General features: G+C 35.3%; 1 protein-coding gene across 2 annotated transcripts in view; it reads left to right on the top strand.

Annotated features, from left to right (window-relative positions):
• LOC107614367 (protein DOG1-like 4) overlaps positions 1-2299 on the top strand; it is a 3069-nt gene extending 770 nt beyond the window's left edge. Inside the window, exons 2-3 of one of the 2 annotated variants that reach the window (XM_021109218.1) lie at positions 1640-1852; positions 2122-2297. In XM_021109218.1, coding sequence (XP_020964877.1) covers positions 1640-1852; positions 2122-2178 — 270 coding nt within the window. In that variant the 3' untranslated portion in view covers positions 2179-2297. Of the gene's footprint in view, positions 1-1639; positions 1853-1908 lie in introns of both variants that reach the window. The other variant, XM_016316577.2, reaches the window with a different exon arrangement.

The raw sequence follows: 14013 nt of genomic DNA, 5'->3' as shown, positions 1-14013 counted from the left end.
ATAATATTTTTATTTTTTTATGCACTGCATGTTAGTTTTAGATCAATTTAATTTGATGCATATGTATATTGTTGATGCTTGATCCATAATTTATCTATGCGGTTCTGGAAAATGCAGGCAGTGCTGCTGTGTTGTTATTAGTTATTATTATAGATTTATTATAATTAATTGAAAATTATATGGGTTGTGGATAAGGTAAAAATAGTTTACATTCATTAACGTAATTAAAACTGTATCTCTTTGTTAAATTTTGAAAGCATGCATGTGAGATATTATAGTTTTCTCATTATCAATAAATATAATGGTTTTCCTTTCCATCATTTAATGTATGTTCACATTTCTCTGTAGCTCTCTTAACAATTTTTTATTGCATGTAATTATCCCAGAAGTATCATCATGAAAGAAGGGAAAAGGAATAATTTTATAATTATTTTATTTTGGGTGAGACAATATCGTGCTATGATAATTATTTTATTTTGGGTGAGATATTATTTTAGCTGGGTGTTATGAATACATTTTTATAACAATAATGTGCATACTGCATAGTTTTCTTTTGAAAAAAAAAAAACACCCCTCCTCCCCCTAAAATGTTCAATTTTGTTCTCATAAACTAAGAGGAGAGTATACATGACCTTACTTCGAAAGGGCAATGTTCAATAACCCTCTTTTTAGAGGTGTTAAGAAAATATCATAAATAAAAAAAAATGTTAGGATGTTGCTTCAAATTTATGATAAAAATAAGGATAAAGTACTGAGAGTTTGGGTTTTTAATAACTGTAAATAAAAAAATGTTTTTTTATTCGTTTATTTTGATTTATGGTACATGGATTTGTGAAAATTGACTCGTCATTTCAAAAAGTTATTTATTTATAATTTTTCATATTTCTTTATTAAAATATTAAAAAAATTGTCACTTTCAATAATAATGATAATAAAAATTAAGTTCTTGGCATTCTATATTTCTTGAAAACATGTTTTTTGGGCCGAATTTCAACCGTTTGGAAACAATTCTCTTTTATTATATTTATTTTTCTAATTTAAGAATCCTACAAGCCAAAAATATGTTAAATATTATTTATTTTACAACATATTTAGTATTAGTTTTGTTTGTTTTTTTGTATATGTACGATATTATCAAAGGAGGGAAAAAAATATCATTCTTAGATGTAATTTATTTGAATTAGCCCTCCAGTATATCTCAATATTTTTTTCCTTTTAAACTTTAGTTAAGATATTTTGATTAGTTGTTTAATTTTAAAATGTGGAAAAAGGGTTAAATCACCTAGGTTAGACATCCAATACATATAATGCTCCCGGCCATTCACTAGGTTCTGAAACATTGAATGAAGAATGAAACATTTATTTACAGTTTTTGATTGTATTTCATATTGCATGTTTCATTTTTCTTTCACATTAAGGAATTAATTAAAAAAGAGAGTCTAGAAGCCAAGTCTATATAACAACTATAATTGTTTTCATAATTTATTATTACGGTTGCTAACAAGTAGAACAGTTTGGTAAAAATCATTAATTGAAGAAGTGTTCGAAAATTTAAATTTAATATATATATATTTTTTACTACTTTTTGTGTTAATTTAATCAACTAATATATATTTTTTTAAACAAATTTAAAAAACAGGTGAAGGAAGAGAATCAAATAACAGATGAGCTTTCAGATTGGCAAGACACTGCGAGTGACTTGATGGGACCACGCGCCGAGAGCAAAGAGAGGATCGAACGGCTGGTATGCATCATCAAGAAAGCGGATGATCTACGGCTCAGAACGATGCGCAGCGTGGTTAGCTTGCTGTTGCCGCAGCAGGCGATTGAGTTCCTCATAGCGTCTGCAGAGATGCTCGTGGGAATACACAACTAATATATATTTTTTTAAACAAATTTAAAAAACAGGTGAAGGAAGAGAATCAAATAACAGATGAGCTTTCAGATTGGCAAGACACTGCGAGTGACTTGATGGGACCACGCGCCGAGAGCAAAGAGAGGATCGAACGGCTGGTATGCATCATCAAGAAAGCGGATGATCTACGGCTCAGAACGATGCGCAGCGTGGTTAGCTTGCTGTTGCCGCAGCAGGCGATTGAGTTCCTCATAGCGTCTGCAGAGATGCTCGTGGGAATCCGCGGGTGGGGATCGAATCACGACCGTCCATGTGGCAGATAAAAAGCCCAATGGATTCTATATCCTAACCTCTAATTTCTGTGTTACCGCTCGCATCAATTAAGTTTCTACTCGAATATGTTAGTACATTAAAAAAATTAATAAATATTTCTATTTATATTTAGATATATTAATTTTTTAATATGTTATTTGTGGTATTCAGGTAACTTTGCAAGAAAGGAAAAGGAACGTAGTACGTGTCTGTAGTAGAACGTCATGCAGCATGCAGAGTGACACTTTGCGAAATTCCGTCGCCTTTTAATTCAAATCTGTGTGCGCTCTTCACCATGTCCACAATGACCTGTTGAACAGTGTGTTATATTTTTTTATTTTTATAATAGAAAACCTATCTAGATAATTTACATTTTCCTCATTTCTATTTTTATTTAGTGGATCGATGCTGTGCTAAGAGCATTATCTTGAGGGAGCCACCAACTCAGAGGAATTGAAGTTCACACATTAAAATAGAAAAATACAATTTTAAGGACTAAGGAGTTCAAATAGATACCGCAAACGATAACACATTCTTTGAATTGAGGGAATATGAAGGAAAAGAAAATAGCAGGAGAAAAAATAAATAAAAAAATAAAAATTTTTTCTTGTTTAGATAAGAAAAGAATTTTTTTTTTATATCCAAACAAAGCCTAATAGTGTTATACAGAAATAATATATAATGAAATAAAAAAAATGATGTAGAACAATTAACTTGTATAAAAGAAACGGGCAAATTAAAGAAAATATTCATGAGCGTTCTATCGGACTTTTCAGTTCGGCCCGAAAGCTTTCACAAAAAATAATTGGGCTACGTACCCAAAACACTCAAGGGCGAGCATCATCTATTGATGTGTGTACTCTGAAGTCTGAATGGATAAAAAATAAAAAATACAAGTTTCTTTAAATACCAACAGGAAAAAATGTTTCCTTGATTAGTGATCTTAAGTTGAATCTTGAGTTGTTTCGGGTCGACTCGGTTTCTGGTCCTGTCCATGACAAAAAAACGTTAATTCTTGATAAAATAATAAAATAAAAAATTAATTACGAATTTATTATTTTTGTCACATATGAGATTTACTCTTTTAATTTAAGAGTAACTATATTTTTATTTTTTATTTTACTAACTTTTTTAATTTTAAAAAATTTGATTATTTAAAATAATTTGTTTTGATTTTCTTATAGTATTTCTTAATTTAGTAGATCGAAAATTAATCCATCACGGATTGGAATTAAGAGTTTGTCATTGATCAATGAATTATGTATATATGAGCTGTGATTTGAATTTTTTATATTTGTTTAAATTGACAAATAGATTAATCATTTGATCAATTTAATATTTTTGAATTGGATGGGAGGCTTCTCCCTTGGGCTCCTTTAGTCCTTTCTCAGACTTTGGGTTGGATAAATCAGATTTGAAATAACAAACTCGAATAGTTGCATTTTAATCGTTAAGAAAAAAAAGGAAAAAAGAATGATATATGCATTGGATATTTTGATATACGTGCACCACTTACTTATGGGTGATGGTGTGTTGATATGTGCATCACAGAATGACAGAATCATGCATATCCCTAGATTCAACAATCATAATCTAAGATGCCACTGGGGCTAGTGCTTTTTGTTTCTTTGAATTTGTAATAAAATTGTTGCTAATTAATTAGCTAAGAGGTATTTAATGTGCTCACCTTCATTTGTTTTCATGTAGGTGTACCTATGGTTGACATACGAAATTGTTTATATGTTCAGTTGTGAATTTACAGGAGGAAAGCCAGATGAATTATTAAAAGGGGATAAAAAATATTTACACAATAAAATAAAATAAGATTAAAATAAAATTAAAAAAAAAATAAATTAAAATTTATATTTACTTTACATATAAAAAATTAAAATTAGAGGAGGATATCTTAAAAATTAAATATAAATTTTAAATTTTAAATATCACTAAACAATTGTAACTAACTCCTCTTTATAGTCAGGAGAGGATATCTTATACTACACACTTTATTTTTTAACTTGTTACAAAATTTTTCATTTAGGTGGGTTTTTTCTTATTGTGGGTCGGTCTAGTTCCTTCATTCTGAAGTGACTCATTTCTATTATCTGCTTCATTTTCTTCTAGATCAGTGTTTTCTTGTTCAACTATCCCAGTATCATTTGGACCCAAGGTTTGAGAGCTATCAACTATTCTCCCCTCCAACACGACCTTATCCTCAAGGTCTACTTCAGGAAATAACTTCTATAACTCATAAAAGTCTTTCCAAGTAGTTTCATCACGTGTGGCGTCCTTCCAACCTACCAATACTTGCAAGCAATTTTCTTCTAGAGTTTTTGTGATGCGGCGGCCCAGCAGTGCAATAGGACGTGGCTATAAGGATGGTGGCAGGTTGGGCAATGCTGGTGGTTCAACGGGCGGAACGCCGTGGAATGACTTCAAGACTGAAACATGGAACATAAGATGAAGGGCACTTGATGAATGCAGCTGCAAACGATAAGCTACCACTCCAAGCTTTTGAATTATTTGGTAAGGCCCATAGAATCGCTTCTGAAATTTGTTGTAGCTGTGTTGAGTGAGAGAAGTCTGCCAATATGGCTTGATTTTAGCAAAATCTAATCACCCACATCAATTATTTCTCACGGCGGTGTAAATCTTTCTGTTTTTTCATCTTCTCTTGTGCTTGTTGTAATGAATATCAAAGTTTTCGGTGTAGAGCATTCTGAACTCGAAAAAATTCATCCACTATAATCACTGGTGTGAAGCCCAAAAGGTACCCGAGTAAGGTGCACATAATGTCTCGTGTGGGGACATAAATAGGGAAGAGTGGTAGGAGCTATTATAACAGAGTTCTACCCATGCCAAATAAGAGGACCATTGTTGGGGGTATGAGTGGGTAAAGCCCTTAGGTTCTATTTGGTTAATGTATACGATGAGACATGGATATAAAATATTTGTGTTTATGTATTGTATTTGGTAAAATAAAAATAAGGAACAAGACACACATATTTAAAAAAGACTGAATTTCCCTTCATTCAACCACAAATTTTATCACTATTACTGTACACCCATTACCCTAAATACTGCATGTCATCACCATTAAATTTTTATTTCTTCTAATATTTTTTATTTTTTTCAATATCATCTTAAATTATCATTTAAATATTAAATATATAATTTTCTTAAAAAAATAGAAAACTAAAGCTAAGAATTTATCAAAGATTAATAAAAATTTAAATAAACAAAAAAATTAAATGTACAATATTTTTTTTGAAAAAAATAGAAGGATAAATTTAGTTGTAGAATCTAAAAGAGGAAGAGAAAAAAAAGGTTTGGGGAGATAAGAGGATAAATTTTAAAAATTGAATAAGGGTAAAAGAGTAAAAAATTAGTGTCTCACAAGTTGTGTCTCAGTGTCTCATTAAATTGGAAGTACACAAATTTAGTGTCTATGTGTCCATCCGTGTTCTCCCGTGTCCTTCGAAAATCTGTGTCTCACCAAACCAAACAGCAGATATGTGTTACCGTGTCCATGTCTGAATGAGACATGGACATCAACCAAACACTACCTTAGATATTGTTCTAGTGTGCGGTTCATAACTTTAGTTTGTCCATCACTCTGGGGTGATAAGCTATGCTATAAAGTAGTTTAATGCCACAATTTAAATGGGCTCTTCCAAAAATGGCTCAAAAAAATAGGATCTTGATCAAATACCATCGAATTCGGGAAACCATAGAGTTTTTCTTCCGAATTAATGAAAACTCTCGCTGTGTCCTTAGCAAAAAAACCTTGGTTTAAGAGCAGAAAAGTATCCAACCTTAATGAAGCGATCGACCACAACTAGGATGGTAGTGAACCTCACCAATTTAGGAAGTTGAATGTAAACTTCCGGTAATTAATAAATAATTAACGAATAAATTAATTTTTATTTAAAAAAATTAGAAAATTAAATTTGATAAGTTAGAAGAATAGAAGTAATTAAAATATAAATTTTAACACTAATTTTAAATATTTTGACCAAAAAACAGACCAATAAACCAAACAGATTGGACCGAACTCAAACCGAGCCCAAAGGCCGCTTATATAAACATAACTAAGTCCTTTCTTCCCCATTGCCTCATTAGAAGCACGCTGAAGAGGTTCCAGGGGAAAGCCAAACGCGAGCGCTATTACCCTAAAATTTTCAATTTCTCATAACTTTTAATCCGGAGCTCTGATTGACGATCCGTCAGCAGCCATACGTTCGTCTCGGAATTCTCTACAAAATTCACTAAACAATTTGGTAAGAGAATTATGTTTTCTCACACAGTTCTCTCCTTTTCAGTTCGTGATTTGGGTTTTAGTAATTGAGAGATTTTGTGATTTTGATGGTTTAGGGATATTCTACTGGTGGATAATCACCGGATTTTGTCTATTTGACTCGTGGGTAACGGTAAGAAAACTCTAACCCTTGTGAATTGGTGATTTAGTAAGCTCAATATTGATTATTATGATATTGTATGAATTAGATCGTGTATCTTGTTGAATTGGAGTTAAATTGGTGGATATTAGAAGCTTAGAATTGAATCCTGGGAGCTAGAAATTCAATTGGTGAGGATTTAATGCTTTGGAGCTTGAGGAACGGTGGATAATTGAGGTGTTTCAGGCTTAGGGAGAAATCGGCCAAGGTATGGTTTTGGTTTCTCGTAGTTAATGTTTAATGTCACATGAAAACTTAGGCTAGACGACCTTAAGATAGAAATAAATTGAATGAATTATTGATGGCTTGTGTATAAATGATGAATGAATTTGTATGTGTTGGATTATGACTTTAATGGGTATAAAATAATGATGATTGTTGATGTGTTGAGGGTTGATGGAGGGTTTGTGAAATTGAATTGAACGGATTGGTTGAGAAATGTGTGGTTTGATTTTGTAAACAATTTAATATTAGAAGTGGTTTTATTTTGAAATAATTTGATACTAGAAATGATTTGAATGGTCGAGAGGTGTTTGGGACCCTTGAGGGGTAGCAAACCAAGTTTTAGAGGAGATCCTGCCGAAATTTTTATGAAAATAGGAGGCTTCGTTTGAAGCAGTTATTTAGAAAGATTTGGATTTTTAAGGATTTTATGATTTGATTTTGAGTTAATAAGAAAAAGATTATATTTTGAGTTTGCTTTATTTAGAATAGAATGAATTGTGTTTTGAGTATGAATTATAATGATAATGAGATATATGTGACCGGGTAAGAGGTAATGGCGTTGTCCACTTGCTCCAGAAAAGAGATGAGGAAGAAGAATGATGAGAACTGAGTTTGATTATGAAATTGATTGAATATGAATTAATTGTAATGATAATGAGAATGAATTTCTGAATGTGACTTCGGGGAAGATGCAGTGGTGTTGTCCACTTGCTCCGGATAAGAGTTCGAGACTCCGGGTAAGATGCAATGGTTGAGTTATATTGCCGCTTGCTCTGGGTTGAGAACTATAACACTACTTAAGTAAGAGGCAAGGGTGAAATTGTCCCCTACTCCAGGTATGCGGGTAAGATGCAAGGGTTGCGACAATTGTACCACTTGCTCTATGTTTGGTGTTCTGTCTATGGCTAGCTACTGGACATGTCGGGTTTGGCTTTATAACCGATAAATGAGACTCACTGGCCATATGACAGATATACATCATATGCATATGTATATTTTATTTGATCATGCATTAATTGGGCTTGCCTATGTGATTATTATGCTTACCTGCTATAATTGCTACCTGCTGTATCTGTATCCTACTTGTGTTTGCTTTGTCTGTTTTACTTGTCTATACACCAGAGTTTTGGAGAAATGGAGGAAATAGAAAGTGAAGGATTGGATCACAATATACTTGTCTATACACCAGAGTTTTGGAGAAATGGAGGAAATATAAAGTGAAGGATTGGATCACAATTATATTGGAGAAGACATAGAGTGAATTGTAGGGTTAGATTTTAATGAGACAGAAATTGAATGTAGAATTAGAGTTAGATTGAGACTTGGATACTTTAGAGAGTTTTACCAAATTTATGGTTTAGTTTATTCCTTTAAGTTTATATCTAAGTGACGGAGTGCTAGGATTTCCTTTACCTTTTTTGGAACCTTTTATATTAACTATGTGGGTACCTTTACCATGCTGAGAACCTCCGGTTCTCATTCTATACATGTTGTTGCTTTTCAGATGCAGGTCAGGAGGTACCTCACTGAGCATTCTAGAGACTCTGTGGAGCGAAGAACTCTGGAGACTTAGGGTTATATTTTATTTATATTTATATATGTATATAGATTCTTCATCTTGTATTTTATACTTATCCCTCTTAGAGGTTGACTTGGAGAAACAGGTTGTCAGTTTTACGAGTTTGGGATATTTTGGGTTATATATATATACACTGGCCGGCCTTTACTTTGCAGGTCGAGTTCGGAGCTTGATATTTGTATTTTGGAATTCTAATATATGTTTATGGTCTTTAGCCTTCCTTTCGATCTTGCTTATCCGTCTACGCTTATCTTTCGTGGGTGACGTGATTTCTGTTTTGATTTTGCTTAACTTTTTTTTCAAGGCTTCTAGTTATAACTTCTTTCAATTATATCTATGTACGTATTTTATTTTTAGAGGTCATAGCGCCTTACCACCCCTGATTTACATCCTAGGCATAAAGCTCTGTATGGTAAGGTGTTACATTGAATGATGAAATCTAGTGAAATTTCCACCCAAGGGCTTGCTAGTTGGTGCACGAATTCCCACACTTCGTACAACTGAACCAGCAAGTACACTGGGTCGTCCAAGTAATACCTGAGTGAGTCAGGGTCAATTCCACGAGGATTGTGATTTGAAGCAAGCTATGGTTATCTTGTAGATCTTAGTCAGGCGAGTAGAAGAGTTGTTGGATTTGGTTAAAAGCATAAAAGGAATAAAGATGGAATTACAAGGTTTAACTATAAGCAGTGATAAGAAGATGGTTAAGGCTTGGAGATGCTTTGTCCTTCTGGATTAACTCTGGTCTTACTGTCTTCTTCAATTGTGAATGGTTTCTTCTATGGCATGCTGTATGTGATTGACGCTGGTTTGAGCAGCCGCCAATACTCCTCCAGATGCAAACCCTAGGGTCAGTGCGAATCCAGTCTTATTGAAGGTGAAGCTCCTGCAGTTTATTCTCCTTAGTGATCCTACTCAAAACGCCACAGACAAGGTCGAATCTTCCAGATCAGAGGATGCTGCACCTTTGGGTTCTAGCCTCTACTACAGAGACTCTAATCTCCCCATACTTCGGCTGAACTAGTGTCTCGAGAAGTCCCTAACGAAGTTGTGGATTAGCCGTCTAAAAGATGTATAATAAAGCTGGTGGTTCATCATTGTCCGATGAAAGACTCACTCTGAACCCATGTAGAATGTGATAACCTTATGCCAATTCAACGCATTCATATTGATGAAGAACGAAGATACATCTTAGAATAGATAATTAAACACGAATTAAGAAAGAACAGTAGTACTTTTATTAATCCATAAAACTCAGCAGGGCTCCTCCCCTCAACCTAGGAGGTTTAGAAACTCATACTGATAGAAAATACAATCATCAATGTGTAAAGTGTGAGTCTTCCCTTTAATGAGAGGTGTAAAAGTCTTTAAATACTAAACTAATGACTAAGGATTATATTAAGAAGGTAAAATAGTCTTTTAGTGCTAAAATTCACTTCTGGGGCCCACTTGGTGAGTGTTTGGGCTGAGCTTTGATGAGATCCACGTGCTAGGACGCCTCTAGGGTGTTGAACGCTGGCTAGGGGGTCATCTTTGGGCGTTTGGACGCTGGTCTCTTCCTTTGGGCGTTGGATGCCTGGAGTGGGGCAGGAGGCTGGCGTTGAACGCCAGTTTTGGGCCTTCAATTTTGAAGCAAAGTATGGACTATTATACATTTCTGGAAAGCTCTGGAAGTCATCTTTCTATAGCCGTTGAGAACGCTCCATTTGAATTTCTGTAGCTCCAGAAAAGCTCTTTCGAATGCAAAGAGGTCAAATCCGGACAGCATCTGCAGTGCTTTCTCTGTCTCTGAATCAGACTTTTGCTCCAGCTCCTCAATTTCAGCCAGAAAATACCTGAAATTTCATAGAAATACACAAACTCAAAGTAGAATAAAAAAATGTGAATTTTACACTAAAACCTACGAAAACTTAACAAAAATTAAATAAAACATGCTAAAAACTATCTGAAAATGATGCCAAAAAGCGTATAAAATATCCGCTCATCACAATACCAAACTTAAACTGTTGCTTGTCCCCAAGCAACTAAAAACATAGTAGGATAAAAAGATGAGTAAGATACAATAAATCTCAGAGTTTCTAATGAAGCTCAATTTCAATTAGATGAGCTGGACTTAGTAGCTTTTTGCTTCTGAATAGTTTTGGCATATCACTGTCTATTGAAACTCAGAAGTGTTGGTCTTTTTAGGAATTTAGAATCCAGATGATATTATTGACTCTTCTAGTTTAGTTCTTTTTGATTCTTGAACACAGCTTTTAGAGTTTTGGCCGTGACCCTAAGTACTTTGTTTTCCAATATTACCACCGGATACATACATGCCATAGAAACTTTAACTGGGTGAACCCTTTTGAACTGTGATTCAGCTTTGCTAGAATCCCCAGATAGAGGTGTCCGGAGTTCTTAAGCACACTCTTAGGATCTTTGGATCCCTTTACCCTTGCCTTTTGGTTTAAAGGGTTATTGGCTTTTTCTGCTTTTTATTTATTTATATTTTTTTTTGCCATTTTATTATTTTTTTTCGCATGCATATATTATTTTTTCCTTTTATTGCAACATGCTTTTTCTTTTTGCTGCTTTTTCTTACTTGAAGAATTAATTTTTGGATTTTTCAGATTACCAATAATACTTTTCTTTTTTTCATCATTCTTTCAAGAACCAACATTCTAAAATTCTAACTTTAAATATGCACTATTTATTCATACATTCAGAAAATAAAAGCAATGCCACCACATCAAGATAATTGAACTATTCTTATTATATAACTTAAAATTCATGTATCTCTCAATTTTTTTCAAATAAAATTTTCTTTTATGCAAGGTGAGAGACATATGGAACATTTTATAGCTTTAAGACATAGATAAAAATGATCATACAATAAGAACAAGAGAACAGACAATAGAACATAATAGAAAACAGAAAAAATGACATAAAGAGAGGAGATTAAGAGCAAGAATCCACCTTTAATGGTGGTGGCTAGTGGTCCTCCTTGAGGATCCAATGCAGTGCTTGATCTCTTCAATGTCACTCCTTTGTCTTTGTTGTTCTTTTCTCATAGCCCTTTGGTCTTCTCTAATTTCATTGAGGATTGTGGAATGCTCTTGATGCTCCATCCTCAACTGATTCATGTTAGAGGTTAATTCTCCCACAAAAGTATGCAATTGATCCCAATAGCTTTAAGGAGGAAAGTACATCCCTTGAGGCATCTCAGGGATCTCATGCTGAGGCAGCTGCACAGGCTTATGTGCATGCTCTTTAGTTTGCTCCATCCTCTTCTTAGTGATGGGCTTGTCCTCCTCAATGGAGATATCTCCCTCTATGACAATTCCAGCTGAATTGCATAGAAGACAAATGAGGTGTGAGAATGCCCCTAAACCCTAAACCCTAAACCCTAAACCCTAAACCCTAAACCCTAAACCCTAAACCCTTGCTTTGGGGGAAGGCTTCTCAGCTGTCTTGTACAATTCTTGAGGGATTACCTCATGTACTTCCACCTCACTTCCAATCATGATGTAATGGATCATGATGACTCTTTCAATAGTCACTTCCGATCGGTTGCTAGTGAGGATGATAGAGCATTGGATGAATTTCAACCATCCTCTAGCTACGAGCTTGAGGTCAAGCCTTCTTAGTTGAATGGATTTGCCTTGGGAATCCCTTTTCTACTGTGCTCCTTCCACATAGATGTCTGAGAGCACTTGATCCAGTCTCTGATCAAAGTTGACTCTCCTAGTGTAAGGATGTAGGTCTCCTTGCATCAAAGGCAAGTTGAACGCTAACTTCACACTTTCCGGGCTAAAATATAAGATTCTCCTTCGGACCATGGTGCTCCAATTCTTGGGATTTGGGTTCATACTAATGTCATGGTTTTTTGTGACCCATGCATTAGCATAGAACTCTTGCAACATTAAGATCCCAACTTCTTGGATGGGATTGGTTAGGACTTCCCAACCTCTTCTCCGGATCTCTCTTCGGATTTCCGGATACTCATTCTTCTTGAGCTTGAAAGGGACCTTACGGATCACCTTCTTCTCTGCCACTAATTCATAGAAGTGGTCTTGGCGGACTTTGGTGATGAATCTCTCCATCTCCCAAGATTCAGAAGTGGCGGCTACTGCCTTTCCTTTCCTATTTCTAGAGAATTCTCCAACCTTGGGTGCCATAAGTGATAATGGAAAGCAAAAAGCAACACTTTTCCCACACCAAACTTAAAAGCTTTGCTCATCCTCGAGCAAAAATAAAGAAAAGAGAAGAATGGAGTAGAAGAAGAAGAAAATAGAAGGAGATGGAGGGAGAGAGTGGTTCGGCCAAGGGGGGTTTTGATGTGTATGAGAGGTGTGTGTATGAAGGATTAGAATGAGGGGTATTTATAGGAGGGGGGTAGGGTAGGTTTGGTCATGGGTGGGGTAAATGGGAGGGAAATTTGATTTTGAAGTGGGTGGAGGTTGGTGGGAGTTATGATGGATTTGGGGAAGTGATATGGATGTGATTGGGCTAGGGTTTATAGGGAAGAGTGTATGGGGAAGTGTGAAAAAAAGAAGGAAGAAGTGGGGTAAGTAAAGATGCTGTGAGACCCACTGGTCTTGAGAGGTTAAGGAATTCATATTCCCTGCCCTCTGTATTGGCGTTTGAATGCCCAGGGTCTGCTCCCTGGCTGGCGTTCAATGCCAGCAACACTCCATCCAGAGTGTTCTGTTTTCACTGCTGAACTTTTTTCTGTCTCTGTTCTGACTGTTGCACATGATCATAAACCTAAAAAAATAACTTAAAGAAAAATAAAATGAAAGAAAATAGAAATAATTAATTAAGTTTGGGTTGCCTCCCAACAAGCGCTTCTTTAACGTCATTAGCTTGACGGTTAGCTCCTTACGGAGGTGAATATGGGCTTAGAATTTTGCCCCTTACAGTGAACTTTCTTTCTGTCTTCTCATGAATGAGCTCTACATGCTCTAGAGACGGGATACGACTCACTGTATGTGGTATGGCTGGTTTCTTGGTGAAGACAACTCTCATGCCAGGTGAGAGGCCTTCAGTGGGGACTTTTTTGTCCCTCCATCCTTTAGGTACTTTCTTCTTAATACCTTTGTTCTCAGTGCTTGTTAATGGCTGCCCAACACCAAACTTAGAATTGATGTTTGGGGGCTTAGTAAAGCTCTACACTGAAAGAGATGTTTGGAACACTAAGTGTTACACAGTTATCTTAGAGGGAGAGTTGGGATGAGGCATCTTGAACAAGTTGTGATCCTCCCCTAGTTGTAGAATCAATTCTCCCTTAGCTACATCAATGATAGCATTGGAAGTGGCTAGGAAAGGTCTTCTAAGGATGATGGATTCATCCTCATCTTCCCCAGTATCCAAGACTATGAAGTTTACAAGGATGTAGTGGTCTTCAACCTTTACCAAGACATCATCTACTAAGCCATATGGTTTCTTCATTGACTTGTCTGCCATCTCTAATGAGATGTTTGCAGCTTGTACCTCAAAGATTTTCAGCTTCTCTATTACAGAGAGTGTCATGAGGTTTATGCTTGATCCTAGGCCACACAGAGCCTTCTCAAAGGTTATGGTGCCTATGGTGCAAGGAATCAGGA

The sequence above is a fragment of the Arachis ipaensis genome, chromosome B08 (genome assembly GCF_000816755.2).
Source record: "Arachis ipaensis cultivar K30076 chromosome B08, Araip1.1, whole genome shotgun sequence".
In the NCBI taxonomy this organism is placed as follows: Eukaryota; Viridiplantae; Streptophyta; class Magnoliopsida; order Fabales; family Fabaceae; genus Arachis; species Arachis ipaensis.
Note: the sequence above shows the minus strand (reverse complement) of the source record. Positions and strands in the feature narration are given on the sequence as shown.